Source organism: Podarcis tiliguerta (assembly GCF_965153285.1).
Source record: "Podarcis tiliguerta genome assembly, chromosome: 2".
In the NCBI taxonomy this organism is placed as follows: Eukaryota; Metazoa; Chordata; class Lepidosauria; order Squamata; family Lacertidae; genus Podarcis; species Podarcis tiliguerta.
Window position 1 is genome coordinate 36,242,158 of NC_139535.1, and position 13,348 is coordinate 36,255,505.

Below are 13,348 nucleotides of genomic sequence, written 5' to 3' on the forward strand. Positions count from 1 at the left end.
CAGACTTCAGGCAACTGTGTTATCAATCTGGGATTTTTCACAGCAAAATTAATTTCCTCACAAATTAAAAGGAAAACCATATGCTCTCATCAGCTGCCATGTCTGAGGTAGCTACTATACCCGTTATTTCACTAGAAGAAATGAAACCAAATAATATGATACAGTGTATTTACAGAAATTCCAGCAACAGTCCTTGCAAAAAACCGAGCATTTTGCTGTGCTTTTTGTTTTTTGTTTTAAGTACCGTATTTTTCGCCCTATAGGACGCACTTTTTCCCCTCCAAAAATGAAGGGGAAATCTGGGTGCGTCCTATGGGGCGAATGCAGGCTTCGCGGACCTCTCCGCAAACAGCAGGAGCGCTCCTGCTGCTGGCGGAGAGGTGCCTGCATGCGGAAGCCTGCGCGCGCTGAGCTCAGCGCGCCCAGGCTTCGCGGACCTCTCCGCTAGCAGCGGGAGCGCTCCCGCTGCTGGCGGAGAGGTGCCTGCATGCCGAAGCCTGCGCGCGCTGAGCTCAGCGCGCCCAGGCTTCGCGGACCTCTCCGCTAGCAGCGGGAGCGCTCCCGCTGCTGGCGGAGAGGTGCCTGCATGCCGAAGCCTGCGCGCGCTGAGCTCAGCGCGCCCAGGCTTCGCGGACCTCTCCGCTAGCAGCGGGAGCGCTCCCGCTGCTGGCGGAGAGGTGCCTGCATGCCGAAGCCTGCGCGCGCTGAGCTCAGCGCGCCCAGGCTTCGCGGACCTCTCCGCTAGCAGCGGGAACGCTCCCGCTGCTGGCGGAGAGGTGCCTGCATGCGGAAGCCTGCGCGCGCTGAGCTCAGCGCGCCCAGGCTTCGCGGACCTCTCCACTAGCAGCGGGAGCGCTCCCGCTGCTGGCGGAGAGGTGCCTGCATGCCGAAGCCTGCGCGCGCTGAGCTCAGCGCGCCCAGGCTTCGCGGACCTCTCCGCTAGCAGCGGGAACGCTCCCGCTGCTGGCGGAGAGGTGCCTGCATGCGGAAGCCTGCGCGCGCTGAGCTCAGCGCGCCCAGGCTTCGCGGACCTCTCCGCTAGCAGCGGGAGCCAGCACTGGGCTCCCACGGCTTGCAGAGAGCTGCCTGTTTGGGGGCTGGGGTCGGGGGAAGCTCGGGCTTCCCCAACCCCGCGCCTGGGGGGGAAATAATTTTTTTCCTTTATTTCCCCCCAAAAAAACTAGGTGCGCCTTATGGGACGGTGCGTCCTATAGGGCGAAAAATACGGTATGCACTTGATGCTAAATTTAAGCACTGCATGCATGTGGCTATGTACAGGCAATAACTCTTATCAGTTTTAGAGGTGGAATTGAAGGGCTGTCATTGCCTATTACATACACATCATCATCATTATTATTAAGGCATGATTTCTGCTCAAATCCATTTTGCAGTTTTGTAGTTCTTCTATAACTGCCCCGAAAAAGCAGAAATAAACAATCAGAAGCATGACTAGCACTATTGCAGTAGATGGGTGTACAATATGAGATGGTTGTGTATACTAAGTACCCATAAAGAGCACTGCATTGCTGCTGCTGTATAGTGTATGAAAGAATGGGCACACATTTCTGTCCACATTCACGTAACCATTTAAATGACGGGGGGGGGGGGGCATGGAAGCAGTTTCCCTTAGGAGTAAACTGACTAGGTTAAAAGCTGCTCCTAAGCTGGCCTCATCTTGTTCAAGTTCACAACTGTACTGATATGTACAGGACTAGGGGAATTTGCTTTTTTATGAAAATGGATTAAGTTATTAAGGTTCCTCTGCTGGACCAGGTCTAGTGTAGTGTCATGGGAGTCATATAGAGAAAGTCATTCTCATTGCTCCAAATGAAATAACCATCTGTATAACGACTGTGTGTATGTTGAGTTTTTACATTGAAGACAGGCTATCGTGGAGCACAAGAGAAAGAGGACAACCATTGGTGTGGTGACATGTGCGTTGTTTGATTAAACAAGGGCTGAATATGAAGCAAATACAGTGGTACCTCAGTTTTCGAGTGTCTCGGAATCCGAATGCTGAAAACCCGGAAGTAATTGCTTCCGTTTTCAAATGAGCCTCAGAGGTTGAACAGCTTCCACTGCGGTTTTTTCTTTTTTCTCCATTGACTTTGCCGACTGCCCTTTGTGCCTTGGTTGTCGAACGTTTTGGAAGTCAAATGGTATTCCGGAACGGATTACATTCAACAACCGAGGTACCACTGTATGTTATCTATTATTCCACAGCACCCAGTTCTATTGGATGACTTTTATCACAGTTCGAACAAAGGCTCAAACATGCATGAAGCCATACGTACAAAGTTGGAAAATATAAAAGAACCCTCTCTCCATCTTCTCAAAAGTGCATCACATAAAACTGGTGGATGGACAAAGGATCTGATTACAACGAGCCCAACTTTCACAATTTGGTTCATCTAAAAGGGTTAACCCCCCCCCCCCGAAAAGTCAGGCTAAATTCTTATCTCACTAGTCTACCAAATATGCATAAATAGATTACATGAGCTAACTGAGAAAACATCATGTCCCACAGTGCACAGAGGTTGATTCTCTTGTCATTGACTGACTTCTAATTTCCACCTGAGTGAGACAACTTAAGACCTGGGCCTTGTAACACTTAAAAAGATAAACAGTAGAACACTTCTCTATCTCATATGCTGCAAGCACTGGGGACTCCTTGCACTTAAGACTGGCTCTCCCCTGGTTCCTGCTAAGCCCATCTTCAAGGCTTCTCAATTATCTTAAAGTGCTTGTTTGATGGGGGAAAGCATGTTTCATGGTTTATCGGGACACTGATCTTAACCATGCACCTTCCCTGGGCTGCCTCAGCACGGAGATTAAATAAGGGCGATATGCAAGCAGAGAAGTAAATCAACAAAGAGGGAGTGGATTGATTCTGGTCCCTGAGTCTCCTTAATGTGAGCAAGAAAAAGAAAAAAAAAAAGAGGGCAAGCAAACTCAGCAGGGAAATGAACATAGCTTTGTGTGTCCCTGCACAGCAAAGAAGCTAGCTCAGATTGCTAGAAAAACAAACAATAGCGAACAGATTAACTCACTACCTCACAGTGCCTTCTTCTGCCTTGTGCAAGCTACTACTTTCATTTGCGGCTGCCTAGGGGAGAAGAGCCTGTATCCATGTTTGTCCCCAGTCTGTCCACTTTGCTAATTGTAATTTCCGCCATCCCTGCTCCACCACCCTCTTGTCGGACAGACCCTGAAAGGTTACCAAAACAAGACCCCCTCCCCCATTTCAGCACAGGGCAAAAGTTTCAGTGAAACAGATCCCTCCCTTTCAGCCTATGACTTGCCTGCACTGCAAATGCTTATTAAGGGTTAAACGACTAAATCCTGGTTATCAACTAGTCCCTTATTTTCAGTGCTCCTGTCTTTAGTTTCCAATCCAAGGAAACCAAATGAATACTGCAGCCCACGCATCCTGATGTTTAATCACCCCAGCAAACACATTCTAGATGGATGAACCTGGTACATTCAGTTGCACAGCAGGGACAGCTCGCCTGAGTGTACCTGAGACAGAAAGGGCCTTTTCATATTTGGTGTTTAATCCTTTAGTCTGTTATTACTAAGCATAGAAACAGCGCTTTTCATCTTTTGCTATGAAGCAGCTCTCTAAAATGGCACTAATTCTTTCAGCAGGATAGGGGGAAAATGTTTTTTCTCCATTTTGTACTGGGCACACTGAAACACGGGGGAAAACCAGTGGTGCATTCAAACAAGTTAGCATCTCAGAGACAGGGAAGAAACTCCATTTGCCAAATACAGTACATGCTTCGTACTTCCAGCATAGCTCTCTGGGCTTATAGTTTAGCAAAAAGTATTGCATAATTTAAACAATGCACAATATCTAACTGTATCTGTGCATTCATATCTGTTACTCAAACAAATCAGAGGAGTTCCCACATTGCATTTTACCAAAACAGAAGTTGATAAGTGTCAGTTTATAATGTGAGAACAGTTAGGCAGGGTGTCTGCTTCAGGGCTGCTGAGACATGAATTTGGTGAAAGCAGCCTGGGATTTTGGTGTCTTAGCAGTGAAGCAGTCGTATGGTTTCTTATATCTATTACTAGGCCTCATGTCTTAATATCAGAGAGGCACCAAAAATAACACAGAAGATGGCACACAGGTGTCTGTGAATACAAATACGTGTGTTTATTTGAATGCAGAATGGTTTTTTAATGTTTGTGGGACTGAGGCAATTATGCTTTCAGATGGTAAGGGTTTGCTGGCACACTTGTCTATTAAAATTCAGTTCATGCCCTTGAAACTTCATTTGAAATCTTGCTTTCTTTCATCCATCCCCACCCACACCCACCCCTCAGGATGTAACATCTGCTAACTAAAACCATTCTGTGAATTTCAGATTAATGCAAATCTTTGGGGCTCTCACCCACTTCTCTTAGTCCATCTCATGGCAGCAAAAATTTCTACCTATTCCAGAAGGAGATTTAAAAGGTATATAAAAAGTAAGCGCAGGGGTTTCTAGATTAGCCTTGCCAAGCCTTTTTGAAGATGATCCCTTCTGGGTGCCCTAGATTCATCTGCTTAGTTTAATCCTCAACAGTTTAGGAGGCTCATTTTGCTGACAGTGCAAGGATCTTAGGGTCTTGAAAAGGTGAAGTGGTGGTCAAAGGGCCATGCTTTCCCAAAATGACTTAGCGTGGAATTCTACGGCATGCCTAACATATGCCTTGTGAGGGATGCTTTCATGGAAAAGACAGTTTGTGGAACTGAAAAGCTGAGTTTTCTTCCTCTGTGTATTCAGATTCCCAAGGAACCATACAGATAGCAATGCAAGTGTATAGGCAGTTACTCCCTCCATGCTATATTTCCTTTTCTTCTGTTCCAAAGAAAAGCAGACAAATTCACACAGTCCTTTCTACCCTGTGGGGATTTCTTTTTCATGTAATGGAAATTTGTGGTAGTCGGTATGAAGCAAAGGGCTTGGCTACAAATGTTGTTCCACAGAGCAGACTTGGCAGCTGGACATTAACAGAAGGAACCAGAATCCAGTGGGTTCTAGGGTCAGCAGTGGCGATGGAGGTGCTGAGACCAATCTAGCAGCCTCTGAGGAAGCCCGAATTTGAAACCTCAGGATATCATGTTGGAAGAGGTGGATTGTAAGGACAGCTTCTAAATCGTTTAAAGTTATGATCAAACTAGTAACAGTTGGTTGTCACCTTAGATCAGGCATAGGCAAACTCGGCCCTCCAGATGTTTTGGGACTACAACTCCCATGATTCCTAGCTAGCAGGACCAGTGGTCAAGGATGATGGGAATTGTAGTCCCAAAACCTCTGGAGATTGCCTATGCCTGCCTTAGATACTACCTATAGACCAAACTACTCATGTGCCTACTTTTACTATTCTGCTTCAGAAAAGGCCTACAGGCATAATTTTGCAAATGTGTAGATTTTAACAACCATCAGTTCAATGTTATGTTGCTGTGGTGAAAATGACATTTACTGAGGAAAACATAACTGAACAAGCAAAACCAAGGCCAATTTTTTAACGAAGCCATGCATGAAAATCCCTGTATCTAATAAATTTACACCACACTGATAAGATCTGATTTGTCTAATGTATTCTTTCTGAATATTTTGCACTTATATATAATTGAGGCAGAGTAAAAACTGGAAAGTGAAAATAGAAAGTATGACAGGAAGGCCAAGGCCCTTTCTGAATAAAACAATCAAGGAGAGACTCAACACGCTAGAAAATTTTCAAAGCTCCAAAGAAGTAGAATGGTATTTAAAATGTAAATGATCAGTAAACTGACTGCTAAAAGGCCAATTTGTTTAAATTAACCTCAGGAACATTATGCCAAATTTCACTATAATGACGAGATGGATTTTGGATAACAGTGATTTCCTGTTCAAACTGGTGATTTTACTAATGTTAGCTTGTTTTATTAATATCCCACAATAGACTAGTAAAAGGTTAAAAAAAACACCCTGCAAGGTATTACTAGATTTATTTTATTGCTAAAATCCAGGCATTGCAACCCATGTGGAAATAAAGATACTGTTCCAGTTTTAAATGGTAATAAAGATTCAATGGATAAAACCTGATTGAACAGCCAGGAAATGTGAATACTTTTGTTAAGCACAGATAACTGTCTGTATTATTATTATTATTATTTAAAAATTGTCCGAACTTCTAAATATCCTGCACCTGGATAAACTACTTAAACAGAAATGCTCTACTCTCCATGCATCCGAGTAGGAAAGAGGTGGTTTTTTTTATCAATTAACACTACAGCACAAGTTTTAACAACAGGAATTGCAGTGCTCATTTCACACACATGGAATATGAGACGCAGAGGGATGAGGAACCTTACATTTGGTCAACGAACAAGGTCAGTGAAAGATGGGGAAAGCATGAACACAAACCCATCATGATTAGGAATGACTTTTGAAAGTCATCTGGCCTTCCATGTGGCTCACTTGATCAGGCTCACAGAACTACTACCTGGGACACTCAACAGCTAAATAAACGGGCCACAGAAGATTTATGTAATTCAACCCACTGTCCATTTATTTTTCTGCACACACATGTAGAAATGTTGAGTACTAGAGGTTTGAATACCAAATACTGAGCAGGCTCTGCAACCTATTATCATTTGGGGGATAACTGGAAATCAGGGTCGAAAGACCTTGTCCAGGCTTCCTCAAACTCAGTCCTCCAGATGTTTTTGGCCTACAACTCCCATGATCCCTAGCTAGCAGGACCAGTGGTCAGGGCTGATGGGAATTGTAGTCTCAAAACATCTGGAGGGCCAAGTTTGAGGGAGCCTGACCTTGTCCTTCAGAACGTCACCACCACCACAATACGCAATGTTTATGCACAACTTCTATACACACCATACTCTGTAAGATTTGTAAAAACAAGGTCCTCAAATTTCTACCAGACAAGGAGAAAAAGAACCCTAGTGTCATTAAAACAAAGAAGTATGATGAACTATCAGTGTTATGTGCTTACATTCATCTGTATTGAGTCCTCACATTCAGTTGAATTGGAGACACAGGTGTATTTTCTAGTGCACCAGTAACACTTCCATTTAGCCGAGAGGCAGGTGATACATCTGAAATGCATAAAAAGTATGTACACTTACTAATCCACACCAGGGCGGGTTATAGACTCCTGTCCGGAGCTAAATTTCTGTTGCAAGTCTGCAGACTCTTCATTATGGCCTTGTGGCAAGTCCTTCCACTGAAGGTTTTTAAAAGTCTAACACTCCATTTTTCCCCCTGGTGAGAAGGCCCAGAAACTGCTCTTCTGCCATTCCACTTAATCCACGGACCAGAGAGCTAATATAACATCTGGTTTTGAGCTACTTCCCTTATTGTTTTTCAGGAATAATTTTCTTCAATAAATACGACTTCCACCATTGCATAGAGGCAACTTTGCCATTGAAAAGCAGCAACCCAAACTTGCTCTGAGTAAAGACTCAACACCACCATCGTTGCTCCCTCTCAGGACTATTTTACTATTAGATAAAGAAATCTTTAGTCCAGTGTTAACATTGCGGCAATCCTGTCTGACCTGTCAACATGAGTTGTAAAATTTTATCCTGTGCCTTGTAGTTCATGCATGATATTAGCTAGTGATAGTGACTTTTAAGCTTTGGGGGATATTTTGCAGAGTGATAGGTAAGAATCTAAACCTTTAGTTTCGAAAAGATCAGTTTGATTGGCTGCAAAGTATACACTAACAATCCAATCATAATGTAGGTCTTAATCAGCATTTCTCAAATCGAGGCAACAAGACCATATGTGAGCATGAATAACATTCTTGCATCAACAAAACATTTCTTAGCATGGGTATGCTGAAAGCATGTTACTGACATGCTTTCAATGCTGACCCAAGCAATCAGATTATTCTAGAAGGAGAGTGAATCTGTTCCCCTAAGTCATTAACTCTATACTGCCTTCAAAACCCATATCCTTTTAACTTTGCACACCCACAACTGCCTCTTCACATCCCTTAATTACTCTTTCCTTTGATGCTTCCTGCAGAATATATCCCCCTTCCTATAAACAAAACAAAAGGGATGGTTATACTTGGGGAACCAACTGTGTCCAATTCCGGGGCTGATAATCCAGTCAACAGAACAGTTGATCGGCTCTTGAAATTTTACTGAAGTAATGCCAAGTTCACATACTGCTGTAACTATTCCTAAAAGTTGTCTCCAAAGATTGATTGGTTAAAGAGCATGATCTGCAAGCGCATGGAAGAGAACTTCCTAGGGATAGTGGCAGTGGCGCATGGAAGAAAAACCAGGCCTGACAAGCTAACACCTAGTTGTTTCCACAGCTCCATGAGCTGCATAACCTTCATGCTCACTATGTTTACTGAATCCTGTGAAATTGTATTTTGTTTTACAATAGACTGATCAGTCTATTAATACGTAGAATTTATCTCCTGAAAATCAAGCAGAGTTCTGAGGGTTAATGCTAAAGCTTTCAGATAAAATGAAATAAAATATTAAGCACGTTTAAGAAACTTGAAAGGAAAAAAATGCCAAAAGCCGTCAAAATTGTCCAGATGGTCTGAAATGCTCTAAGACCCTTTCTCTGTGAATCTTGGCAAGCTGCACAGACTTCCCTGCCAAATCCTGCCCAGGGTCTAAAATATCTGGTTGACAACTAAGTGGTTCCTGCTTAGTTAACCCTCTACAATAATTGCTCCTGGGTGATGAATGTACTTTTTTTTTTAGGACTACCTAATTCACAATCTCTCCCCTACCAAAAACAAAACAAAACACGAAAAGGGTTTCCCAGTGTCAGATTCTGATGCAAGTCATAGCCAAGCAACCTACTGTTTGTCAGCAAGCTGCCATCTCCCCTCCACTGTAATTTACGGACCATGAGATCACTTACGCTGTCTTTGGATAAATGTTTCCAGTTCTCTTGCAATCATAGATGGTGAAATTGGCCCACACAATATTTTTGCCGTTGACCTGTACAGCAGTTTGAACAATCACATGATCTGGGGGGGAAACAAGCCAAAATATAACAGAACATAAGAGAGTTGCTTTTATATTTTTCTAAGCTTTCAAGACAAGATAAATGCCTGGGCGGGTTGTCTCAAAACTGTTTCTTTTCCCAGGGGAATGCAAGTCCTCAGTTTGCCCTCCCCCCAAACTCAAAAGTTTCTCTTCACTTAAAATTACAGCTTTCAACTCTATTTCTCCAAACTAGGTAGTCACACAACAAGGGGGTGGTGTGTAACACTGATGTTACCAGTGGAATTTGTGTTTCCTGGAGGAAATGGGGGGGGGCATGTAACATATAGAACAAAGAAAGCTGCAGGGTTCTGCTTTTGTCATGTAACCCCCTTTTTTTGCACATTCATGATGATTTGTGCTCATGATGCTATTAGGTAGGTCATATGTGATCTCACTTTCAATACTATTTATGCCTGCAAATGTTCTGAGAAACTCATACTGCTTCCTTTCTAGTCAATGCATTTTCAGTAACCTGCTGATAAAATCCCATAACCTCTCATACCCCAAATATTCTGGGGTGGGTTTTTTGTCCTGTGCTTCTTGCACTATAGTTCCTCCAGGCCGTAATTGGGGAAGCACTGCAGAACAACTAATAAAGCAGGATAAATCCACCGCTAGTATTATTGTGTCAAGACCATGTTACAGAATAGACTTGCAATAAAATGCCAGTCTGGAGGGGCCCCATGGGCAACTTTTTCTGGACGAAGGAAAATTTGGTACCAAACATTAACACACCTGTGAGAAAATAACGCATTAGTAAGAAAACATTTCATAAGTTCTGAAGCATTTTATCTTCCACACATGTCTACACTAACAGGATGCCCAGGGAATCCTCCAGTTTGAAGGTCACAGAGATTTATTTTACAGAAATAAGGTAATCATCTGACTTGGTTCATTGTGGCAAAGTTCATGTGCCGTACTCAAGAAGTTAGGATACAAAATTCTACACAATTACTTATTCAACATCAGAGTACCAAAAACACCCACAAGATACAAAATACTATTTCTGTTAAGCACAGAGTTGCAAAGTATTACAAGTGATTAGAACTAGGCCACATTTAGACTGACAAACCGTGCTTGGCAACTGCTGGCTAATGAGCAGAAAGCCACATGGCAAGCAGTTAATCAGCAGGTAAAGCTTTTCCCAGTGGCTTTGTATGTCTGGAAATGCTTCTCCTGCAGAATTTCTGCTAATCACACAGCTGTTGAAGACACAGGCGCTGCTGCGCTGAGGGGGAAAGGCTGGCAGTTCCCCGCAGAACTTTACAGGTGTCTGGCATATGGAAAATTGCAGCATAATGCACAAGTGTGGCTTTCATGAATTGTCAAGGTCCAGCAATCAATACCAGATGGAGGAAAGAGGTGGTTGCTAAGGCCAGAGGGAATCCATACCACCATTTGGATATGGCGATGACAAATGAAGTCACCATTAATTGAGACTTTTTTCTCCCACCAAGGCTGGTGTTGCAGATGCTCTAGCATGTGCCGAAATCACAGCTCAGTACTTCCTGGGTTGATTTATATTTGACAGGAGATGGTGAGCTGCAAATTCCAATATATTCAAGACATATATGAACACGCCTAAGACTTAACACCATGCTTGTGGTGGGCTTATCACCATGAACTGGTTCTTATATGCACTTATACTATTTGAATGATTTAGGAGCAAATATGCACATCCTTCTCTACCATGCATCTATAGTGATATTCAACCTGAGGACTCTGTGACAACCACCACGTATCCAAAGTCATACTTACTGGATCTTCAAAAAGGAATTGTCTGAACCTGCATGATATAGCAAGGTAGCAGATATTGTGTTTTCCCCTGGCAACATGTTGCTGTTGTTGTTGTTACAGAGTTCATAGTATTGTGGCCAAAACCTACCAAGGTAGTACACATGAGGACTTCAATATTTCCTTGATAATGCTCACACATAAATGAACACACACACGCACATTTCATGCAGTAACCCAGTTTTCCATATCAAATAAATATGAATGACTACAGAAATAGTGGAGTTTCTAAGTCAAAGTCACTACTGCTCTCATTTTTTAAAAAAAGCATGTTGTCTCTATTCTTTGTTACATACCTTGATTGTATGGGAAGGCTGGATATTTTTCTCTAGGAAGAAAATTGCAATAAACAAACTGGCTCCAAGAGTGGGCAGCAACTTTGGCTACAGTGGATATATTATTTCCATAATTGCAAGACATCTCCATTCCATTCAAACTTGGAATATTCCCATTTATTTGGATTATCATGCCCTAATACAGACAAAAAAGATTGAGTTATTGCTACAAAAAAAGAAGAAAAAAAGAAAAGGGGACACAGAATTTTGAATTGCATTGACTATCTGGTTTAGGAAACAAATGGCTACAATTGATTTTTCATTTTGCATAATATTTGTCAGCTGGAAAATAATGTATGGAAAGCATGGCTAAACTAGTACATCTTTCAGAAAGGTAATAAGCAGTCAATGAAGGAGACTTACTCTTGGCTAGTAACATTGATTTCTCTTAGGTTTTTATTGCAATTTCCATTCGGACATTTTGAAAAAGGAAGTTAGTAGAAACATTTTGCTTAGGGACAAAAAAGTATATTTATTTAAATTTATTTTCCAATTAATTAGCATAAATATTTTTCCTTTAAAAAAGCCCTGAAGTGTTTTGCAACAATATTAATATACAAATTATACACACACACACACAACATACATAGTTGCATCCTACTACATTTATTGAGAGTAGACCCATTGGAAGTAACATATCTATTAATCAGGTTCATTCATTTCAATTAATCTACTATGTGTAAGACCAATGCTGGATACAACCTATAGCCTCAATAAGCAGCAAAAATATTGTGTGGACTCTCCCCAGCCAGTTGTAACAGTTGTGTAACAGCTTTGCTTATCAAGTGAAATGGAATCACGTGTACCAAATCCACCCCTTTGCCCATGCACAATGGCCACACCTCTTGCTGTCAGTGCACACAGCAGAAACACTTCCCTGATGTCTGCATATTTGGATGGTGTAAGAAAAGGATGCTTCCCAGATACTGATGTTCATGGATAGAACTTCTCTATGTAGGGTACATTGGTTCAATCAGGGTCCTTTCCAATGCTGAGCTCTAACTGTGTACATCAGACAGGACTTGCGGAAAGCCCTTTCCTATACCAATCATTCCACGTGAGCCACAGGATGGAGGAATGACCAAGGTGCACATCAGTGGGGGAAAACTGACGCATGAGGTATTGCAACCATCCTCATCCCTCTGTCTCAGTGTGTTGCGTGAACCTCCCTTTCAGAACCAGTGAAAAGTGGAACTGAAAAACAGAACGCCGCACTGTAGGAGACATAATTCCTAAGGGGGAGAAGCTCTAGTCTTGGGAGAGGGGATGGAATGCAGCAAAGCAACCTGCTCTGGTGTGGAGCTGTAGCATTCCAGTGGTGGCTAACCAACTGAAAAGGAGTCTGATCGATAAATCTGTTCCAATAGTACACAATCTGGCGGCATAATGTAATTCACCCCACCTGATTGGTGCAACAAAACTGAAGAGGTTTCTGTTCCACTAACGGAAATCTACGAAAAGCTATTTCACAAATTCAAAGCTGAAAGATTAAGCTAAATGCATTAATTAACATAATTTCCATTGTGTGCTTTTTACTGAAGAGCCAAGAAGCAGTAGCTTACTAGTCCTAAAAAATAAACTTTAAGTGAATGTTTGTTGGTTTATTTTAATGTTGGTTTATTTGTTGGTTTAATGCAGTTGTGTAAAGGGTTAGAGGTTTCTAGGGGAAATGGTTTAATTATTTACTGGCTCTTATAGTAAGCTAATCCTGATCTCCAGAGAAGAATGACAGAAGTTGAACAAAAATCTTCTGCAGTTTAATGGCAACCAGCAAAGGTCTTTGGATTTGTCATTCAAACCATATTCCCTTCAAACTCTAGGGAAGTGCAGATGATGCTGTTCTTAAACATAAATAAGTTCAAGTCTGCTTAGCATTCAGTGCTAAAGGCATCTTCACTCTTCGTCCAGTGAAATGTACCACAGTACTGGCCTTGTGTCATTAACAGTACAATCCTGCACATAACTACTCAGAAGAATTCCCCACTGAGTTCAGTGGAATGCACATCCAGAGTTATTTGCACATTAGCTAAAAGTGGCCCATTATCACAATTATATTATGTTATGAATAATTATATTACCACATAGAACCAACCATCATTTAGGCATAGTTTCTTCAGCAGAGAAGAAATCTTGGGAAATGATTTGAGGAAAGGCTTCAAAAAAGTGAAAAACCATTTCAACTCTGAAATATCAAACTGAT

At 42.1% G+C, this 13,348-nt stretch overlaps 1 protein-coding gene across 1 annotated transcript in view; it reads right to left on the bottom strand.

Moving 5' to 3' along the window:
- The window catches only part of PLXND1 (plexin D1), a 156,077-nt gene that overhangs the window by 80,520 nt on the left and 62,209 nt on the right, over positions 1-13,348 (bottom strand). The window contains exons 6-8 of the mRNA XM_083429037.1: positions 11,110-11,284; positions 8,892-9,000; positions 6,991-7,093 (exon numbers count right to left, since the gene is read on the bottom strand). Of these exons, the coding sequence (XP_083285163.1) occupies positions 6,991-7,093; positions 8,892-9,000; positions 11,110-11,284 (387 nt within the window). The remainder of the gene's footprint in view (positions 1-6,990; positions 7,094-8,891; positions 9,001-11,109; positions 11,285-13,348) is intronic.